This window comes from Sphaeramia orbicularis, chromosome 2, assembly GCF_902148855.1.
Source record: "Sphaeramia orbicularis chromosome 2, fSphaOr1.1, whole genome shotgun sequence".
Classification (NCBI taxonomy): Eukaryota; Metazoa; Chordata; class Actinopteri; order Kurtiformes; family Apogonidae; genus Sphaeramia; species Sphaeramia orbicularis.
In genome coordinates, this window is record NC_043958.1 from 13,208,092 (window position 1) to 13,227,333 (window position 19,242).

The 19,242-nt window shown below is 38.5% G+C and overlaps 3 protein-coding genes across 3 annotated transcripts; 2 read left to right on the top strand and 1 right to left on the bottom strand.

Moving 5' to 3' along the window:
* The first annotated feature begins 741 nt into the window (after window positions 1-741).
* wbp4 (WW domain binding protein 4) lies at window positions 742-4,077 on the top strand. Its single transcript, XM_030157759.1, has 10 exons — window positions 742-882; window positions 1,043-1,115; window positions 1,203-1,265; window positions 1,747-1,870; window positions 1,959-2,171; window positions 2,261-2,328; window positions 2,420-2,495; window positions 3,163-3,371; window positions 3,451-3,683; window positions 3,766-4,077. Coding segments are annotated over exons 1-10 (1,263 nt in total). The 5' UTR covers window positions 742-880; the 3' UTR covers window positions 3,968-4,077.
* Window positions 4,078-4,667: 590 nt separating this feature from the next.
* Window positions 4,668-9,627, bottom strand: mtrf1 (mitochondrial translational release factor 1). The gene is made up of 9 exons (XM_030157749.1): window positions 9,136-9,627; window positions 8,848-8,945; window positions 8,689-8,770; window positions 8,501-8,608; window positions 6,949-7,121; window positions 6,738-6,855; window positions 6,016-6,152; window positions 5,803-5,901; window positions 4,668-5,004 (listed from the first exon to the last, which is right to left on the bottom strand). Exons 1-9 carry the CDS (start codon window positions 9,518-9,520, stop codon window positions 4,867-4,869), a joined length of 1,338 nt encoding a protein of 445 aa, XP_030013609.1. The 5' UTR covers window positions 9,521-9,627; the 3' UTR covers window positions 4,668-4,866.
* A 511-nt stretch (window positions 9,628-10,138) lies between these two features.
* On the top strand, window positions 10,139-11,891 carry ccdc122 (coiled-coil domain containing 122). The gene is made up of 5 exons (XM_030159309.1): window positions 10,139-10,267; window positions 10,570-10,968; window positions 11,081-11,197; window positions 11,276-11,349; window positions 11,528-11,891. The coding sequence occupies exons 1-5, from the start codon at window positions 10,139-10,141 to the stop codon at window positions 11,622-11,624; spliced, it is 816 nt and encodes a 271-aa protein (XP_030015169.1). The 3' UTR covers window positions 11,625-11,891.
* The last annotated feature ends 7,351 nt before the right edge of the window (window positions 11,892-19,242 follow it).

Below are 19,242 nucleotides of genomic sequence, written 5' to 3' on the forward strand. Positions count from 1 at the left end.
ATACACCTTTACTTATACACTACAGAGTGATTAAAAATAAATAAATTAGAAAGTGCAAAAAGATTTGAGCTGGCTCACAGGGCTTCTCTGAGAAGTCAAAAGTGAATTAAGCATAATATTCAACCACACAGGAATGCAAGTAAACAATAATTTCTCTTGTTAATCAAGAAATAAGAGTGTGCTTTTTTGGTACATTTGAAAATTGATTATAACGAAATAATTATATTTTATCATTAAAAATATCAATCCAGTTCAGTTACTATATCTGTCTAAATGCCGTTTATATATGCACACAACAAGAAGAAGATATATGACAGAAACAAACTTAGGACCAGGAAATATTCCACAAAAAGCTAACTGATAATTTCAGAAAATGAAAGCAAATATGTGTGTGTGCTTCCAAGCGAGTAAAAAGGCAAGAGTCGTTTTTGTGACAATTGTAGCAAAGTAAATAATGATACATACAAAAAACAAATATACACAGAAGCAGAAGAGCATCTATTCAAAGTCACAAGTACAGTATTATCTGGATCTTCTTTGTGATGTTAATTTCTCTTACTCCACAAGGGGTCAGTAAAACATCACAAAGGTTTTGAGTTTTTTTTTCCATGGTAAACAGTGACTACAGGGCTATTAAGCTTGTACTTGGGCAAATCTGTTTCATTATTCATGTCACCATGTCCTATTCTTATTTCCTTATGCATTATTTTAAAACATCTCATTAGACTTCAACCCGCAGGCTCTTGCTTTCCGTTGACGGACTATGATGTCATCACTAGGGGACGGTGTTGTCAGTACTTGAAATGTGTGAAACGATTGTTTTCTTTTCTTATTTCATTGTACATTTGTAACTGATAGCTTGTTACTTCCGAAACATAAGATGTAAGTAATAACAAACATTTTTTATTTGTGATGTTGGAAATATGGCTCATAATGCAGTGCATTCACACTACTTACTCATAAATATAGCCAGTGGTTAAAGTTAGCTTTCCAGGCTAATCTTATTCATGCTATGCTGGTTTATTATGCTTATTTTTTTTAGGGCTGACTACTGGAAGTCACAGCCCAGGAAATTCTGTCAATACTGCAAATGCTGGATCGCGGACAACAAGCCTGTGAGTGTGCTATGAAACGCAGCAGTCGTGTAGATGAAAATAACGTCCATGCAATGCTAATATGCTTTCATGTTTTTTGGTCTGCAGAGCATTGAGTTTCACGAAAGAGGGAAGAATCATAAAGAAAATGTGGCTGCCAAAATTTCAGAGGTATTTGTAAATTTGTCTCCCATTCTGTGTTAGGATGAATGAACTGAAATGAAATGAATACTGAATGAACCTACATGCTTATAGTATGAACCTCAGAATCAAGAGTAGTATTGCTGTAATAAATTAACATGATGTGGTGATGCTATGAATTAATATACCTGATTAGAATTCCATGTTTGGAATCTTCTTTTCCTGTTAATAGTAATATCCTTGGTGTAAGTGCTCCCTCACAATACATTTTAATTAATGATATGCATAAACATATATTCGCTATTGGGGAGCATATTTTTTATTCACGCTACTTATCATAAATACTTACAAGTTAAAAAAAAAAAAAAAAAAAAAAAACTGCCCCTCTTGGCACCACTCTCAGGACTGGCAGGAAAGATAAGGTCCAGACACAACACTTTCGACTTGAAAGCTGTTATCCTCGTGGTCACTTGCAGATGCCTCTCAGCTAATCATATGGTTTTCTCTGCAGATTAAAAAGAAGAGTATTGAGAAGGCAAAGCAAGAGGAGCGTATGTCAAAAGAGTTTGCAGCAATGGAGGAGGCTGCACTGAAGGCATATCAGGAAGATCTGAAGAGGATGGAAAGGGAATCAGGTACATGTGTGCCATTTTATTAATGTATGTGTATTGTTAAAGCAGTAGCATTAGTCTGTGATTCTACTGAAATTTGTTTTTGTTTTAGGGTCAGGTTCACAAGCTCAAACAACAACAATAACACCACCACCACCAATAAGAAAGCCACAGGTCCAACCTCAGAAACAGCCTCAGGCTAAAAAAAAGCACAAGCAAGCAGAGAAGAAAGACAAGAAGCCCAGAGAGCAAACAGAAGCACAGGTCTGGGTTAAAGGAAAGACAGATGATGGCCATGTGTACTATTACAACACAATAACTGGAGGTGAGAGTAACTATGATTATGGCAATATGTCATGTGTAATATGCTTTGTTTGGAGTTGGAGTTGCTGATTATGCTCTATTACTGTTTAGAATCTCAATGGGAAAATCCAGAGGGGTTTCAGGAGGGGAGCTCTTCCTCACAATATGGAAACACAGAGGTTAGTTTTTCTTTATGTATTCAAATTAAGTTTACTCTGTTCCATAATAATAATAATAATCTGCACTGACAACCTCATTATTTCTCTGCAGAGCTCCTCAGGATGTGCTTGGATGGAAGCAGTCAGTCCTGAGGGTTATACTTATTACTACAACACAGAGACTGGAGGTTGGGTCATTTTTAAACGCTTAAACTCTTTTGTTTGCTCTTTTGTTTTGTGTGTCTTTTGTCATTTCTTCAAGGACATAGTCAGTGCATTTGCATAAACATGTTATGGACATTTTGAAGTTGTACATTTGAATACTTAGGGAAATCTGCAAAGTTTCCTCAACTTCGCAAAAGAAATTATGCTCACTTGAAGTGGTTATTGCCTTTTTCGCAAAGTAGCTAATGGATGTAATGAGAAATATAAACACTTTTTTCAGATAAGTTGTGAGATACTGAACAACTCATCTCACATGGTTGATGTATTTATTATAGCGCCATAAAGCACTAAAATGTGTATAATAGTGGCTAAGATGCAACAGGCGATGTGTACAAATGTGAAGAGACCATATTATTTATTGATCTTATCCATGAAAAAAGTATTGCAGCTATTTTAGATGGAAATAAAGAACAGGAATGTTCTACATCTGTTCTGTGTATTACAGTCATGTGTAACGTTATCTGTAGCTCCACCTTTTAATGACTCCATGACGCCAAGTTTATTCACCCCAAACCTGTTTATGGAAATACACTTAATCTGAATTTACTTTTAATGCTTTGATATGCCTGTTTTGAATTCACTTGATTATGGAAACCAGGCAATATATGCTTTACCTTCCTCACCTCTCAGAATCCAGCTGGGAGAAGCCAGCAGACTTTCCTTCTGATGAAACCAGTGGGTTGAACACAGACGAGGAGAGTCAGGAGGAGCCTTCAACCGCCCAAGCAGAGCCACTTTCAGGAGAAGAAGAGAACTCGAATGGAGCCCAGGCACCTCAGGAAGTCACAGCCACTGAACAAGACACCCAGCAACCCAAAGTCCCAAAGATCAGCTTTAGGGTGAGAGAAATCCTGCCAAAGAGTATTACCTTGCTATTATCCAGATTAAGAGTTTAGTCTGACAAACTTTCCCTTTCAGAAAAGAAAAGCAGAGGTCGAACCCTCAGTGGAAGAGGGAGAGGATAAAGCAGGTGATGGTTGTCTGAAAGAAGACACTGAAGAGCAGAAAAAGGAAGAAGAGATCCAAACCACAACAGCTGAGCCTGACGTGAAAAAAGAAGAAGAAAAGCCAGTACAGATACAAGCCAAGAGACCAAAAGCAGCCAATCCATATGGAGCCTGGGAACAAATCCAGGAGGAGGAAGATCCATAGTAAGTATCCACTATAAGAAATTAGGAGTTCACACTGTCCAAATCTAGTTTCAAGTCTTAAATTGTTTTCTTTCCTCCCCAGTGTGAAGGTGGACTTACAGTTGCCACAGGTTGAGGGAGCTGAAGCCACAGCTCAAGCAGAACTTCCACCAGAGCCAAAACACAAGTTCAAAGAACGCGTCATTACCTCCCTTGGTGACGAAGGTGGCTCTGCTTCATTCAGAAAAAACAAGACACAGAATGGGAAATCCAGAAGCCTCCGACAGAGAGACAATGATGACTGATATGTACTTCATGTCAGAGATGTGGACAATGAGACTTTTACACAAGTTTGCCCTTTCTGAAGCATATTTGTCATTTAGTTGCACCATTAAAATGTTAAAGTTTATTAGGATTTTGTTTTTCATCTCTGAGAACTTTTAAGTATAAAATCACTCATTTTCTTTTAAAGACAAAAACTAAGTTTGGCTATAATACCTTTTCTTTCCTTTGACAGGAATTGAAATGACAAAATATGACTATAGATAATTGGTGTTATCTCATGTATGAAATACTAGTGTGGTAATCACACATTTCTGTGCAGATACAAGCCTCAGGGGGAATTAAAATATATTTTACCAGTCTAAATCATTAAAGAGAGTAATGCATTTTTTGTGATTACTTCAGTAGTTGTCATATTTGGTCAGCAAAATACTTGTAAATAAAATTGAATGAAAGGTAGATTTTATGGAGGGAAACATATTGGAGGTCTGATGGTCAGTTGGTCTACAAATGCAGGGAGTGACTTGATTCTGATCGTGTGTGTATTAAGGAGATACGTAGGTGGTGCTACCGCACCCACTTGGCAAGAAGCATCAATGGCACTAATGTCTGTTCAGAGTCAATGTAAAATGTCAGCTGTACAAGATTTTACCAGACTGTTTTCCAGGTTGAAATAATAGTTGTTTTCACCAAAAGCTGAAGTGCAATTTAAAAAAACTGTCATAACACAAAAACATTTTTAATTTTTATTTTAAAAATATCTTAAATTATTTCTGAGGAAAGGATGCAGTTTTTCTTGTACTGCAATATTTGCAAAGCAACACAATGCACATACATGTCCATAAATATGAATACAATATAGATCAGCTCTGGTGTGCAATGAACAACAGTAGTTACCAGTTACTGTGTTCAGTGGTGGCTATCAGTCTGCATTTGTTTCAGACTCATTTCTTTTCAGGCTGATGCTGTTCTCCACCAGCTCCAGAAGAGACTCCCTCTCAGCATGTTCCAGGACATCAGAGATCAGATCACCAAGAGCCTCCCCTCCTCTCATGAACTCCTAAGTATTGACCATAGCAGATTAAATATCAGTGACTGACCTTACAGAAAGAAAATATATTCATAATGTACATTAGTTTGGATACACTGGTAAATGCCTGTTGTGGTGTAAAACCATGATAATCTGTCATTGAGGTTGGAAGGTTTCACACAATTTGGCTAAATGTTTTCAAATTTTTCACAGTTCCTAACTTTTCATATTCAGAGTCAATGTCCTTTTACTTGCCAACATGAGAAAATCTTGTGAAATTAGCCAAGATCTTATTAAAAGTCTACTGCCAGTCCAGTTTGTCCTGGAGAAGAAGTTTCAAATGTCTGAAAGTGACAGTCATCTGTTCAAATAACAGTACATAAATATGATATGAATAAATAAATATGAATTACTGCATCCAAAGACATGGATAATAAAGCTTAGACAAAAATGAACATGTATAGGAAGACGATCTTTAGCATGGCTCCTAAAATGGTACCAACATGCCTTAAGACCAACAAAGTCAATCTGAACAAACATAACATTTGTGAGCTGCATTAGTTCAAACATTTCTGCATAGTTTGGTTTGAAGTTGATGGAAGGTTACCAATTCAACAGACCATTTAACGGCAATGCCACCAAATTTTGAGTAAATCTGATCAAATAAATTCCAGATTTTCATATCATCAAATTATGTGACATATCAGAATTTTACTTGAACTGACTGAACTATCAGAGAGAATACAAAGTGAAATGAAGCCTGGAATTGTGAAAACTTTAAATGCCTTTAGCCACTCTGTAAACTTCCAACCTCCATTGGAGACATACCTTTATATCTCTGGTAACATAGCCAGTCCTGTGGTCTGTGACACGATCCTGGCTAAAGTTGTATGTACGGATCCTGTCAGACTGAGAGCGTGTCCTCACCTGTAATAAATGGCATGGGTGTAAGGAAGTAAAAAAAGAGAAGAAGGTTTACATCCCTGAAATTTCCTAATAGAGAGAATTTAGATGATAAATCTGCCTTGTGGGTTCAATCACCTGCTGCTTCCGTGCTGTGTCCCTTTGCTCAGTCTCTTTACCCATCATGCTCTGGTAAAGCCGGGCCGTCAGCATGCGCATGGCAGTGTCTCTGTTCTGAAGCTGAGAGCGGGACTGCTGGCACTCCGCTGTGATACCTAGAGGGAGGGAAGAATGTTATAAAACAGATGGCAAAAGATACATGTATGTATGTATGCATAAATGCCCAGAAATCTAAAGGCTTGATCACTTGACTTGTCCAGAACTAAAAGATCAGAGCATATTACTCCGGTTCTAAAAGTCTTTACACTGACTCCCAGTCAGCTACAAAATAGATTTTAAAGTTCTGCTCCTGGTCTACAAGTCACTGAATGGTTTAGGTCCAGAATACATGAATGAGATGTTAATAGAATATAAACCCAGTAGGGCTGAGGTCAACTGAGCCCCAGATGTGAACATTTTTAAATCCAGGTTAAAAACCTTCCTCTTTTCATGTGTTTATGAGTAAACTCTTTCTAATCTTGTCTTTTAAATGCACTTTTTTATTTTAATGTCTTGCTTTACTCTATTTTAATTTTAATGTTAATTTTAATGTTTGATTTTATTGCATTTTAAAATCACGTTTTATCTCTGATGATTTTAATGTCTTTTTTTCCCCTTTTTTATTTTTAATGTAATAGCACTTTGAGTTACCCTGTGTATGAATAGTGCTATACAAATAAACTTGCCTTGCCTCATCTCACCTGTGGGAAGATGAACAATGCGCACTGCACTGTCTGTGGTGTTGACACTTTGGCCCCCTGCACCTCTGGATCTGAATGTGTCGATGCGAAGATCCTTTTGATCAATGCTAATGTCCAACTATGAAAGCAATACAGCTGTTAATAACATTAAAACACAGAAAACAAAGTTGTGATCAAAGGGCAGACCATGAGGAGAACAATGTTAGTGTACCTCAGTCGGCTGAGGCAGGACGATGACAGTCATGGTCCCTGTGTGGATGCGTTGCATCCTGGAGGAAAGACCCACCTCAGGGATTCTCTGCACCCGGTGTGTTCCCCCCTCATGCTTCAAATGCCTGTAAACATTCTCCCCAGCTATTCGAACCGCTGCATGGTGCAAACCACCTGAGAGACAGTTAATTAATTATAGACCCAAACATCCATAATCGACCAAAACTATCTGCTGATCTAAACTGTTTAATACCTGTTGATCCACTAATTCTATTAATATATGTTTTGGGAACTAAAATAAAAGTAGCACTGGGTCTTTATGGGTTAATCTACATCTGAGGTCTACTGAGATAAAATAAACATCTGCAGAAGGAGTCATAAAAAATTTGGGGGTGAAATCAGTCCTTTCATTTTTTACATACATCAGTACAAAACATACATGGTGATTATATAAAAAAAAGACTGGTCACGATTCTCAAGCTTGTTTGTCAATTCAAAGAGACCTGAGTGGGTTGAGTCACCTGTCAGTGGTGGTGGTGGTGAGGGTGGGGGGTTATTACTGCTGTCTATTGTTCAGATCCTTTTGTCTTAGATCAAGCTGTAACATCAGTGAGTTTGGAGTTATTCTGCTCACGTGTTTTACATGGTTAGTTGTTTATATCCTTTGTATTATATCAACATCTTTTCCATCATAATTTAATCTGTGTATGGAATTCCTGACAGACACGACTCCTCTTACCCAGAGTGCTTGTGAAGCTGACAGAGATAGACAGTCCATATTGCAGTCAGAGGAGAGGACTTAAAAGCAATGAAACTTGTTTATCTGCTTAAAGCAGATACATACTGTCTAACTATAGTCCTAATCTATTTTACCATATTTTTCAAAATATTAGAAAACACATTTTGATTCTAACTTAGTTGTTTTTTGTTTTGTTTTTACAAACACCAGTATGGTTTAGTGTTAGGAGCATTTCATACACTTAATTGTGTTTTATTCAAAAAAACTGAGGAAATATGGACTTTTTTTTCATCTGCCAGAAAAATATTACAAATGATGATAAATGATTAATTTAATTGTTGTGTTGAAACTACCTTTCCCACGTATTATACATACAACTTTTATTTATTTCAGTTACATACACATGATATTTCCCCATATTTGACTCAATAAGTTGATGTTTTCTGATCTTTCCCACAGTTAATTTCTTATACTTGTGTATTTTTTCCTGAATATTACTTGTTTGCAAAGAATCATCTATTCAATCGATCCTCTATAAAAATAAATGTTTATTGAATCATTGTGTTTAAATATGCACACATTAGTGGTATGAGTCCCCTCATCCACACACCCCCTAAGCTACTGTTGCTCCCTTTAGGAGTCATCACAGCAAAACATCTGCTTCCATCTGACCCTGTCCCCTGCATATCCTCCTTCATCACATCCATAAATCTCCTCTATGGTCTTCCTCTTCCTTATAAAATCATATCCCCCAAATGATACTCTAAATTATACTGCACCTCTATGTAAAATTGCAGACTGAAATATCACTCACCAAACTCTGCATGTGTGTAGTTTAACACTTCAAAATCCCAGTTTTTGTAGCTGGCAAATCCCTCATACATGTCAAACATTTCTCTGGTGAACTGCTGACAGATGTCGCCTGAAAAAACATAGGGTGTGAAACAACAAAGCACCCAGGGTATATTCCACATCTCAACAAGGTGGAGCTCTTTCACTTGCCTCCAGTTGTCCGTCCTGATACAACTTCCATCATAATATTGCTGGAGTCAAGAGGATCCACAGGCACAAGAGCTTTAATCAGCTGGAGAGAAGTATTTTACACTTAAAAACATTACCTGAACACCTCATCATATATTTGTACGTGTTTAGTGTACTTACATCTTTTCTTAGAGCTAAAATGCCCTTAGAGATCTCTGCTTCCTCCTCTTTCAATAATTGGTTCAACTGTTTGTCTTCATCTTTGGAACCAGCTGCACCTGCAGGTTAGCAAATAATTTTTGATCCAAATGAATACAAACAGTCAAAAGCAGCATGACTTATGAACTGTGCCTATGAATAGTGAATGGGTCATAAATATTAACAATTATACTGCATTTAGATTTCCATGATATCAACACAGATCTTATTCCTTTACAACCTGAAATAAACAAAGTCAAAGATGCTCACTATGTATAAGAGACAAGACTTCTTCAAGGTCTTTCAAGGCTTGTTCAATACTCTGATATATATTTGCCAGTGGCAGCAGCTTTGCATGTTTACTGATCATCACTTTTCTCTCTGAGTCGCTCAAACATGCATGCTGTAACTTCTCGCTGAGGTCAGTGTACTCCTCCATGTGCTGCTTTAGATACCTCCGGACCGACTCATTCTTGTACAAGTCTCCTAAATCACTGTGACACAGGCGTTTAGGTGATGTTGTAGTCCACTGTTGGGCTTGTGTAAGGTGTGCATATTTCACACTGGAGTGTCCTAAAAGTGTCCTCCATCCTCCCCCCTCGGTTCTTACTTTTCCGCAGAAAGCACACAGACGAAGCCAACGTTGGACGCGCATTTGGCTACATTTAAAGAGTCAAAAATATATTTACATGTGGGGTTTAACTGTCTGACCCAACTGTTTAAGAACATACTGCTACTGTGGCTAGCAGCAAGAACCGGAAGTAATTTAGAAAACAAGGTCGATTGGGATCGGAGCGGGGAACTCTGGGAATCGTAGTTTTCATGAATAGGCTGTTGAGCTGAAAAGTACTTTAATAATTTGTCGAGCTATCGCTATGGGACAATAGTACTTAAAAACGAATGTAATATAATAAATCAAATTAATAATGAATCAATTTATTAAAAAAAAATAATAATCAAGATATGAAAACAGACTCCACACTAGGCTACATTATTCAAATTTCCAACGTACGCCTGTTTGTTTTAGTGCTAACAAAATGTCCGGACCCCGTGAAAATGGTAATAAGATAATTTAATAACCTACGACACAAATGTGTTAAATAACATTTACTGTGGTGTTAGCATTTTGCTATCAAAGGCATTTAATTTAAAAGCTGAGAAACAAGCTACAAGCTAGCCGTACCTACTTCTTGGCTATCAGTTTATGAATTAGAGGTTATTATAATGTGACTGGAAAAATTCAATATTCTAACAACTTTGACACGGCTTTATAATGTGCTTCTCAGGAATACAGGAGGATCCAGATTTTACTTTATCTAAGGCAGTGGAGGATGTCAGTCAGCACAGCCATGCACAGACTGAGGCCCTGAAGCAGAAACAGAAGACACTGAAGTCCCTGCAGGTTTTACTCTTCATTTACAAACTTAAGATTACATTTACTATGTCAGTTACATATGATCTCTTTATTATGTAGTTATATTTTAAATAAATACATATAAATACTTAAATACCTGTTGTTTTTCACTCAAAGTACAATACATGACTAATAAAAGACCTATTGTTGTCTTGATAAAACAAAAAAGAAGTAATTTACTGTGCCTTTATCAGAGACAAATATTATTGTCAGATACCTGTGTGTTTCAAAAATACATTTTAGGAAGATACACACTGTTTTGTTTGGAACTTTCATTCACACCTCCACAGACAACTCTGTCAGGCATTGAGGAGAAATGTAAGAGTGCAGTGGTGGCCCTGAGAGCTCAAATGAGGGAGCGACTCATACTGGAGGATGATATGGAGAACCTAGAACAACACAGACAAGTCCTCTTTGCTCGCTGCACATCCATCACTATGGAAATCACAGATGTCCAGAGTTGTATAAGGGAGGAGGTGGAGAAGGTGTCCAAGGCACAGGCAGGGTACAACACTTACCGAAAAAAGATGGAGGGTCATAGAGCTGCTGTTTTCCATGTAGCCAATCAGACAAAGGCCCACAAAGAGCTGGAGGAGAAGAGAGTGATGGTCATGATGTTGACACAGGAGAAAGAGGAACTAAAGAGGGATTTGGAGAACCCCAATGGAAACTCTGTGCAAATGGAAAAGGTGGAAGAGCTGACTGAATTTTATATCTCAAGTTATTTTTTTGGTAGTTACTTCCTCTCAATGACCAATTTCCCCCCTCAATTTTGTTGTTGTTCTTTATTTTTATCTCTAGGAAGAAACTAATGCTTTGAAGGAGGAGATTTCAGTCATGAATAAGATTATGGCACAAAAGAGAGAGCAATTGCGGAAGGAGTCTGAGAGTCATATCCAGTTTAAGAGGGAAATAGAGGTATGCAGAGATGCCTGGATATGTTAGCCTTTTTGCCTATTTTTTATTTCTAATGTAGGGACCTCTCATCTGCTGCAGATCCAGCAAAGGCGTTTTGAAGCCATTGGAAAGCGTCTCCGCTGCCAGCTAAGCAAGGCTCATGCTGTCCACAGGTAACAAGTGCACCTGTGATGATGCCCTTTGCCACTGTACTGTATACAATCATGAAGTGCTCATGTATATTTATGAGCAAGACAAAGGCATTCATGGTTTCCTGGTCTAGTTCATATGCTGTAAATTAACTGCAGGCTCTTGGTAATCAAATTACTAATGTGTGTCTGCTTTACTCAGGCAAATGACTGCAGATATCTACCACATGGAAAGACAGATAGCTGAGCTGAAGAGGCAGCTGGAGTCGTCACAGGGCCCTGTGGTCAGTGGTCATTAAATAAAGCCTTTCTTATTTGTAGTGCTTTCTTGTGTCGATGTAACCTTGTGTGTTTGATGAAAATCTTTGTTGGTTGAAAGTAGTCTGTTTTTTGGGAAGATTATAGACTCTCAAACTAGACATTAGGGGGCAGCAGTGTCAACTAAATATCCATGTATGTTCAACTCATGCTTTACAGTATTCTCCACCAGACCTTTATACATCAGTTTGATATCACTTATCAGCCAACCTATTTTCATGAACTGTTTTGTCAGAATGAAAGTGAAAATATTAAAGTACTTCTCTGTTATCACATGATTGTCTTTCTTTTATTGCTGCACAGTGTGTAAAAGTGTTTTGCTCTCATGCAGCCCATTTTAGGAAATATTTTGTGGCAACACCAGCTGAGCGTGGGATGGGATTTTAGGTCGGGTGGTGTCAGGGCATGGCTGGTCCATTTGGTGTCTACAATAGTGACCCACCCAGAACAAAAGGCAAGTGTCCACTCTAACTGTCAGGGAGATGCTGTTGTTTTGGTACATGCTGTTCCAACTTCTGCTTCACTGGGTCAGTTGATGGTCTGTGAGATGACACTTCCACTGACGGCTAACAAGGGTGCAACTGTGCTACTTCATCCATAACTCTAAACTAATTAATCAACAAAACTGCCATTTCAAAGCAATTTCATCGGTCTCTGACAAGGGTATATATCGTGATATCAAATGTATTGAGTAGATTCTCATATTCTTCATGCCTGAGTTGTGCTTTGTTTGGCTATATGTTTCCTTGCGTGACTGGAACAGCTATGTAAAACCAAGAAGGTAATGCACATGCACAGATTGGCAAAAGACATATACAGAGATATTTTAAAGGCATGGATTTTGAAGGAGTAATAATTAAATTCTAGTATAATCATATTTCTGAAATCACCAGCAGTCAGTGCACTGAGCCATTATGCCTACAGCTTACATTTACAATTAGGGTCAAACTAAAGGACAACGTTTGATGAATTGCCGAGATATTGGGACTGTTTTCATCAGCCGTTCAACCACAAATATAGTTTAGTAGGCCATTTTCTTAAATGTGCACCAGGGGAGCCCAGCCAGCCTTTCTGGACAACTGTTGTATTGCAGTTCTTTGCTGAATGACCTCAATAGCTTGTTCCCAGTCTGACAGGCCTCTGCCCTGTCCTAGTAATGCTGGACAGGTCAACTGAGCACATCAAAACAGTATAAACACAACATGTTACACTAAAGAATATTTTAGAATAAGAAGTTCAGCACACATAGAGTCACGCTTTGCTGTATGAAGTATGACTCAGTCCAATCTCAGCCACAGTGTGACCTTTTAGCGCTGCAATTTCTTAACATCAAATCTCATCTCATGGATGAAAATAGCATCTTGGTATGTAGTAGTGGGGAGCTCTTAAATGAAACTCTGTGTGCAGCTTTTGTTTTGACCTCAGTAGTTATGCATTGTCAAGCTCAGTATGTTGCACTTACATAACTAGGGTTTTCCATTCTTTAGAGCAGTTCCTTGCAGAGAGTCCTTTGTATGAAACTCTTAATATAAATGCCTTCCATATTATTCCAGTCCAAGCTAATTAAGCCTTGCTGCTTATGGAATGATTTTAGCACCAGTCTTCTACCACATGCTGCCTTTATTTATTTGGCTGACACATTTGTGTGCTTCTCTTTGGCATCAGTTGCTGTTTAAAAATACACTTGGCGGCTGAAATGATGGAAATAAAAAGTGGGGTGTGGTTATTTTTAAGCCACCAGAAACTAAAAACAAAAAACATGAACTGATAAACATATGTTGGAGAATTCTTTTTCCTGCAAAACACAAAACGTTTTTAAAGTTTTATATCTCTGAGATGGTATTTTTTTTTTTACAACAAAAGGATGACTACTTGATATTCTCATCTTGAAAGGAGATTTATAAGTAGTGTCAGAACATTATGACCTGTGTTTTCTGATTTTTAAGACTAATCACGCTGCTGCAGTTGCACTTTGTTAATATTCTTTATCAGCTTGGGACTTGTCTCACTCCAGGAATCGCTCTCACCTCACATTGGCCTTCCTCTACATAAATGTGCCAATGCAACAAACCTGCCAAGATTTGAGTTGTACTGCAGAAGCGCTGTGCTCATTTGTTTCTCTGTGCAACTGCTTCACTCGATGCAGTATGCCGTTTGTAGCTCTATGTAACAATTGCAGCTAGAGACAAAACAGAGGAAGTGAGCAAAGAAAAGGTACAAAATTGCCGGTCAGTATAGAGACAGTAGACTTTCAGTTCTCATTTTGTGTAATAATTTGTCAGACCACTCTACTTAGGCTCTGTCACTGCAACATTACCATTATTTTCTAAGTGTCTGACCTGAACAGCCTTGGTATCAAATAGTAGAAGAGGTGATGAAATGAGCATCTTCTCTGTATGCAGACTTCTTCTTCTTCCTTCTGCTAACAACATTACGTAGGGCCTAATTCAGTTTGCTGAAGATGTCAAGCTTTAAATCATTAAAGGAACTAAACATGCTGCAGGAGCTGAACTGAGCATGACAAGCTCTGAATGCAGTCTGGTCTAAGCCGGTATTTGCTCTCTTCGCACCTCCTATTAACATGCACTTCATCCTGTGCGTGATTGAGTATGTCTGACTGCCACATTTTAGCTCTTTGCACCTCATCTGGCTCACTTCCAGTGTGTACTGCAGCGAGGCAAAGGCAGCTGACCTGAAGTGTATGAGAAATCGTTATGTGCATGCCTTGAATGCTGGGTTGTGTGTAGTAAATACCTGAATACCTGAACTGTTACTACTGTAGGCTGTGTTGTATCTGCTGCAGAGTTTGACTGAGTGGCAGGCTCTGCAGAACGCTGTAGAACTGTAAAAAATAAAATAAAATAAAGACATGGGTGCTTGTTGATTTTGCTGGTTGTGTGGGTGTGTATGCTATCTAAGACGGATGAAAATTGCATTTGGGGATAGTTTTACCTTTAATGTGTTCTTGCGTGTATTGGCACCGCCTAATATCTGATTACCACATCCTATCTTTGTAATTTTATCTCACCTACACATTAAGTTTGTATGTGAGAGTGCTTGTGCAAGAGTGTGCAGGTGCATTCTGGGTTGTTATCTTTAACTGATCTGAAAAGTTTTTGAGAACAAGCAGAGAAACTCCATTCACAGTGCTGTCATTCATCAGCATAGGAGTGAACACATCACATCTATTAACTATAGATGTCTATCATCTGCCGTCGCTACCTGCTGACTTTTTAAAAGACATGCTCTGTGTGCCAGTGTGTGTCAGGCTTCACAGTGAAATATGCCTGAAGCCTGTTCCAAAAACCACTTATCTGGAAAATGTTCCCATGGAAAAACATAACAAAGTTATCCTGGACAGCTCATAACACTGCTTCTCAAACAGGACAATGTACACAGTAGTTCAAATATTATTTATACCTCATTAGTCAGACATAATCACTACTATACATAACAAAATCATTTTTTTATGTTTCAGGATTGTAATCTATTATAACATCTGCTGCAGTGCACAGCTCTTCTATATTTGATTTTTGATCCTTTTTCAGGAAAAGTAAGAACTTTTTGTGCTCTTAAGTAGTCATTAACCATTTTAGCAGTTTATTACAACCAGTAAAATCACAATGTAAGTGTTCCATCCTGCAAAACACCTGCTAAATCATTCAGAATCAAAAAGGGAATATTGGCCGAACAGTTTTGTGCATTGTTAAAAATGGATCACATTTCTAATACTGTCTGTCCCTTTCACATGCCTCCCTCCCTGTCTAGTATCTGGTGAACAGCATGCCACATTTCACCTTAGCTGATCCGACTGGTGCATAAACAGACCATGCCACAGTTTTCCTCTGTGACATCAGCGGTGTAAAGGTGAGGTGAGATTTCTCAGAACAGGAGTAAATGTGTCCCAGGTGACCTGCCTTAGTTCAGGGTTATCTCCCTGAGCTCCTTGTTGTTACACAGACTCACAACTCAGGAGACAACAATAGATTTGTTTATCTTCAACTTTGTTTCAATGGATGAACAAAATAATTCCCAGGGAAACCTTTATTGCCACTGGTAATTGTTAAACCACGTCTATAAGAAGCTTAGTGCCCTATAGACCCTCCAGGCAAAAGCTTAGTCAAGTAGAGTGTGGATTTACCTCTGGAGACCTGACAGACTCAGTTTGCCTTCTTTTGTTTGTACAAGTAATTATTGTCTCTGTAAACTGATCCAGACAACTTAAGAAGTATCTGTTTGACAAAGAATGAGGCGGGTCACTGATCTGTTTCGGTACACTGGAAATAAGTGTGTACTTTGTGTGTGGCTAACCAAATTAAAAAAGAAGTGAGGAGGGGATACCCCTTAGAAGGTGGGGGTGAGCACTCAGGAGAACCCACCATGACTCTGCTGGCCTCTAATTACTCCCATCGGTCCTTGTTAGACTAAACAACAGGCTCACCCGTTCACCACCATAACCTGCTGACATTTACACCTTTAAACATCCTGCCTGATTTTGCTGATGCTTCTATTTGGTCCAAAAAAAAATTCTGCTAATTTGTGTCATATGCTTCAATGTGAGGAAACATTGATGATTAAACTTTTCTTCTCAGTTCTTTTAAATACAACAAGTGCTCTGTGTGAGTCAGAAGACCTTTTAGTCTGGGTTTCTACTTCCCTTTAGAGCTTTGTCCTCCTCTTGGCATCATAAACTGAAACCAGGTAAAGGTGTTCAGAGCTGCTTTGGGGCGTGGTTGTGCTTCTGTCTGAGGATTGTTTTCGTGCAGACACGAAACACTCCAAAGGTCATTGTGAGTTTGTTTCAGGAATGTGGGATGAAGGAATTTTAGACTATGACGTGGCTAAAAGGTCTGGGTGAACTCTCAAACAAAAATAGATTGATAATAAATGAAACCTTCAACCCACAAAGACTGTAATGGAGCCCCACCCTGCTATGTACCTGAGCAACGCAAACAAAAACAGACACACACATACTGGTATCCACGGCACACGAGTGGAAAAGAGAGATACATGTTATGGCACATTATGAAAAAAAAAAACAAAACTTGTGGGTGGTATGTCCATATTGTGCTTTAATACAACCACTTTCCTCCACATAGTGAAAAATTGTGACTTTAATCATTTTTACATACACCAGAACACACATTATCATACATAAACATATAAACTCCACAGTATATTATGTATCCGGCTCCCCTGTCATTTGGAGGCGTGCAGAGTCAGTTCCTCCCACCCACCACCGAGTCATCTTTGTAAATGCTGCTCAGCGTTGTGTCATCTTTCAGCACGAGCTCCTGCTGGAGCAAAATATTTGCCTCATCTGTCCACCCTGTATGATTCACTGCACGGTACACTTTGTATGTTTGATAGGCAAATACGCACATTTGAAACATAAATTCACCCCCTTCTCTTGGTAAACGTTCTCATTACTCCTGATGACTCCGGAGCTCACTGCAGTAGGTATATTGAACACTGGGTTGTGTAATGTTAGCAGAAGTCCCAGATGCTTGACTCTGTACATTAAATATGTATTACAGCTGTTCTCTTCTCCTCCTACACTGAGCAGAGCATGTTTGTCTTTGCTAAAGTGATCAGATTGGGTAGGAGTATATCAAGAAAAATCAACACTGGCGTATTATGCTGTATATGGAAATTTTACTGGATGTTTACATTATACATGGACTGTTTTCTGATATGATTCGACAGAGGTAATAGAAAGAGAAAGGGAAAACTCTGTTGCCAGGCCACCCTTTCTTTTAATAAAATGTCCTAAAAATTAGAACTGAACTAATACTAGCCTAGTATCTGATCATAAATGCATGTAGCCCCAGCTGCTTCCCTCCTTATAAACAGTATAGTAAATATACAGTTCAAACTAGGACACTACAGCATGTCATATGTATGTATGCTAGACCGTAAAATCTGGCCTCCCTTCTTATAAAAAAACTGCAGCACTCAAGATGAACACACTGATTTTATTCCACAGCCAGAAAGTAGGACAGCAAGGGGGAGCAGCAGGGAGTCCCAGGTCATTCATTACGTCAGAAGAACAAGTGTGCGTGCAATTGTGAAGAGGGGGGGCTTGCCTTAGCTTGTTTCCTTTAAGTAGACTAATTGCAGACGGATCTGTGGCACATGAAGTTATGAATTAAACCAAAAAGGAAGTAGTGGTTAGCAGGAAGAGAACCTCTAATATTGTTCCTCTAGTGCTTGTCTTCTTTGTCCTCTTCTTCTTTTTACCCTCACATAAAGGGGTGGAAAAGCCCTGTTCTGTCTCTGAACATACTGTTCCCTATTTACTTCCCCTCACACAGACACAGAAACCACAGCTGCAGTTTTATCACTCCACAGCGATTTTTTTTTTTACATGGCATTGAACATCGGCAGTAAACCTAAACCCTTCTCTTTATATGCTCTATACTGCTTAAACTGTAAAGAAAAAAATGTCATCTTGCATAACCTTTTATGTAAGTTGCTTTTTTTTTTTTTTGCTCTTTTGCTACTTCACATACAGTTGTCATCTGTGTAGCCTCTGCTCAAATACTAGACACACTGAAAACCACATTCAAGTTTTGTTTGTTTGAGAGAATGCTCCAACCATCCAAAATATTCACAATGATGCACAAATAAACCACAAACAAATCCACAAAAATAAAATTATGATTAATTCTTGGTAGGTTTCAATCAAAATTTGTGCCACAGACTGATGATAAAACTGTCCCGTTCATATTAAAAGACTCTTCTAAAATCAGCCACACATGATGATAAAAAGCTTAGTTTTTATGTATCATGTAGCAGTTTGTAAAGTCTGTAAATATCGGTTACATGTTAGACATCTGTGTTGCTACAGGCAACAAAAACTATCAACAAAGGAGAGACAAATCTGTAAAAACTAGACTTAACATTGACTGTGAATTTCCAGTTTCGTTTAAAGAGGCTGAAATAAACCACAACATGCAAACAAACCTTTTTCAACTCTTGCATGTGAAGAGGCTTCTTGTTTACCGCTCAGAACTATACACCAGGTGTGTGTGGGAGTGTTTAGACACCAATATTTGCCTTTGTCCTACTGCAGAGCATCAGTGGTCTGAATGACTGCAGGCCCCTCAAACCACTCACTTCCCCAAATTTGCATTAAAAGGAAAAAAAAAAACAAGCATTGCAAGCTACACTAGAAGAAAATAAATAACAAGCTCATATTCAGGTTTTTCACTGTGCTGGAGTTCATTGTTCACTGCTTCATGCCCTCAGGAAACAATAACATGCCGCATTAGAATCTTCACTGTCACCGTCTACTTATGCAGGGTGTCTTTATGACGCCAAGTTGGGTTTGAGAAATTTGACACAGATCCAAAAAGAAGAAGGAACAAACCTGATATGTGCTGCTTTTGTTGTTTTAAACACTTGAGATTTTACACATGCTGCCCACACTCTGCTGCATCGTGACTGAGATGCTGAAACACTGACCCTTCTTCTGCTTTTGTTTGCCGTCGCTCAGTGCTTCTTCTATAGCCGGTGTGCGTGTGTGTTCGTGAGCATCAATTCCCACATTTCTAGAGTTACCAATACAGATGTGAGCATTCGACAGAGACCACAAAT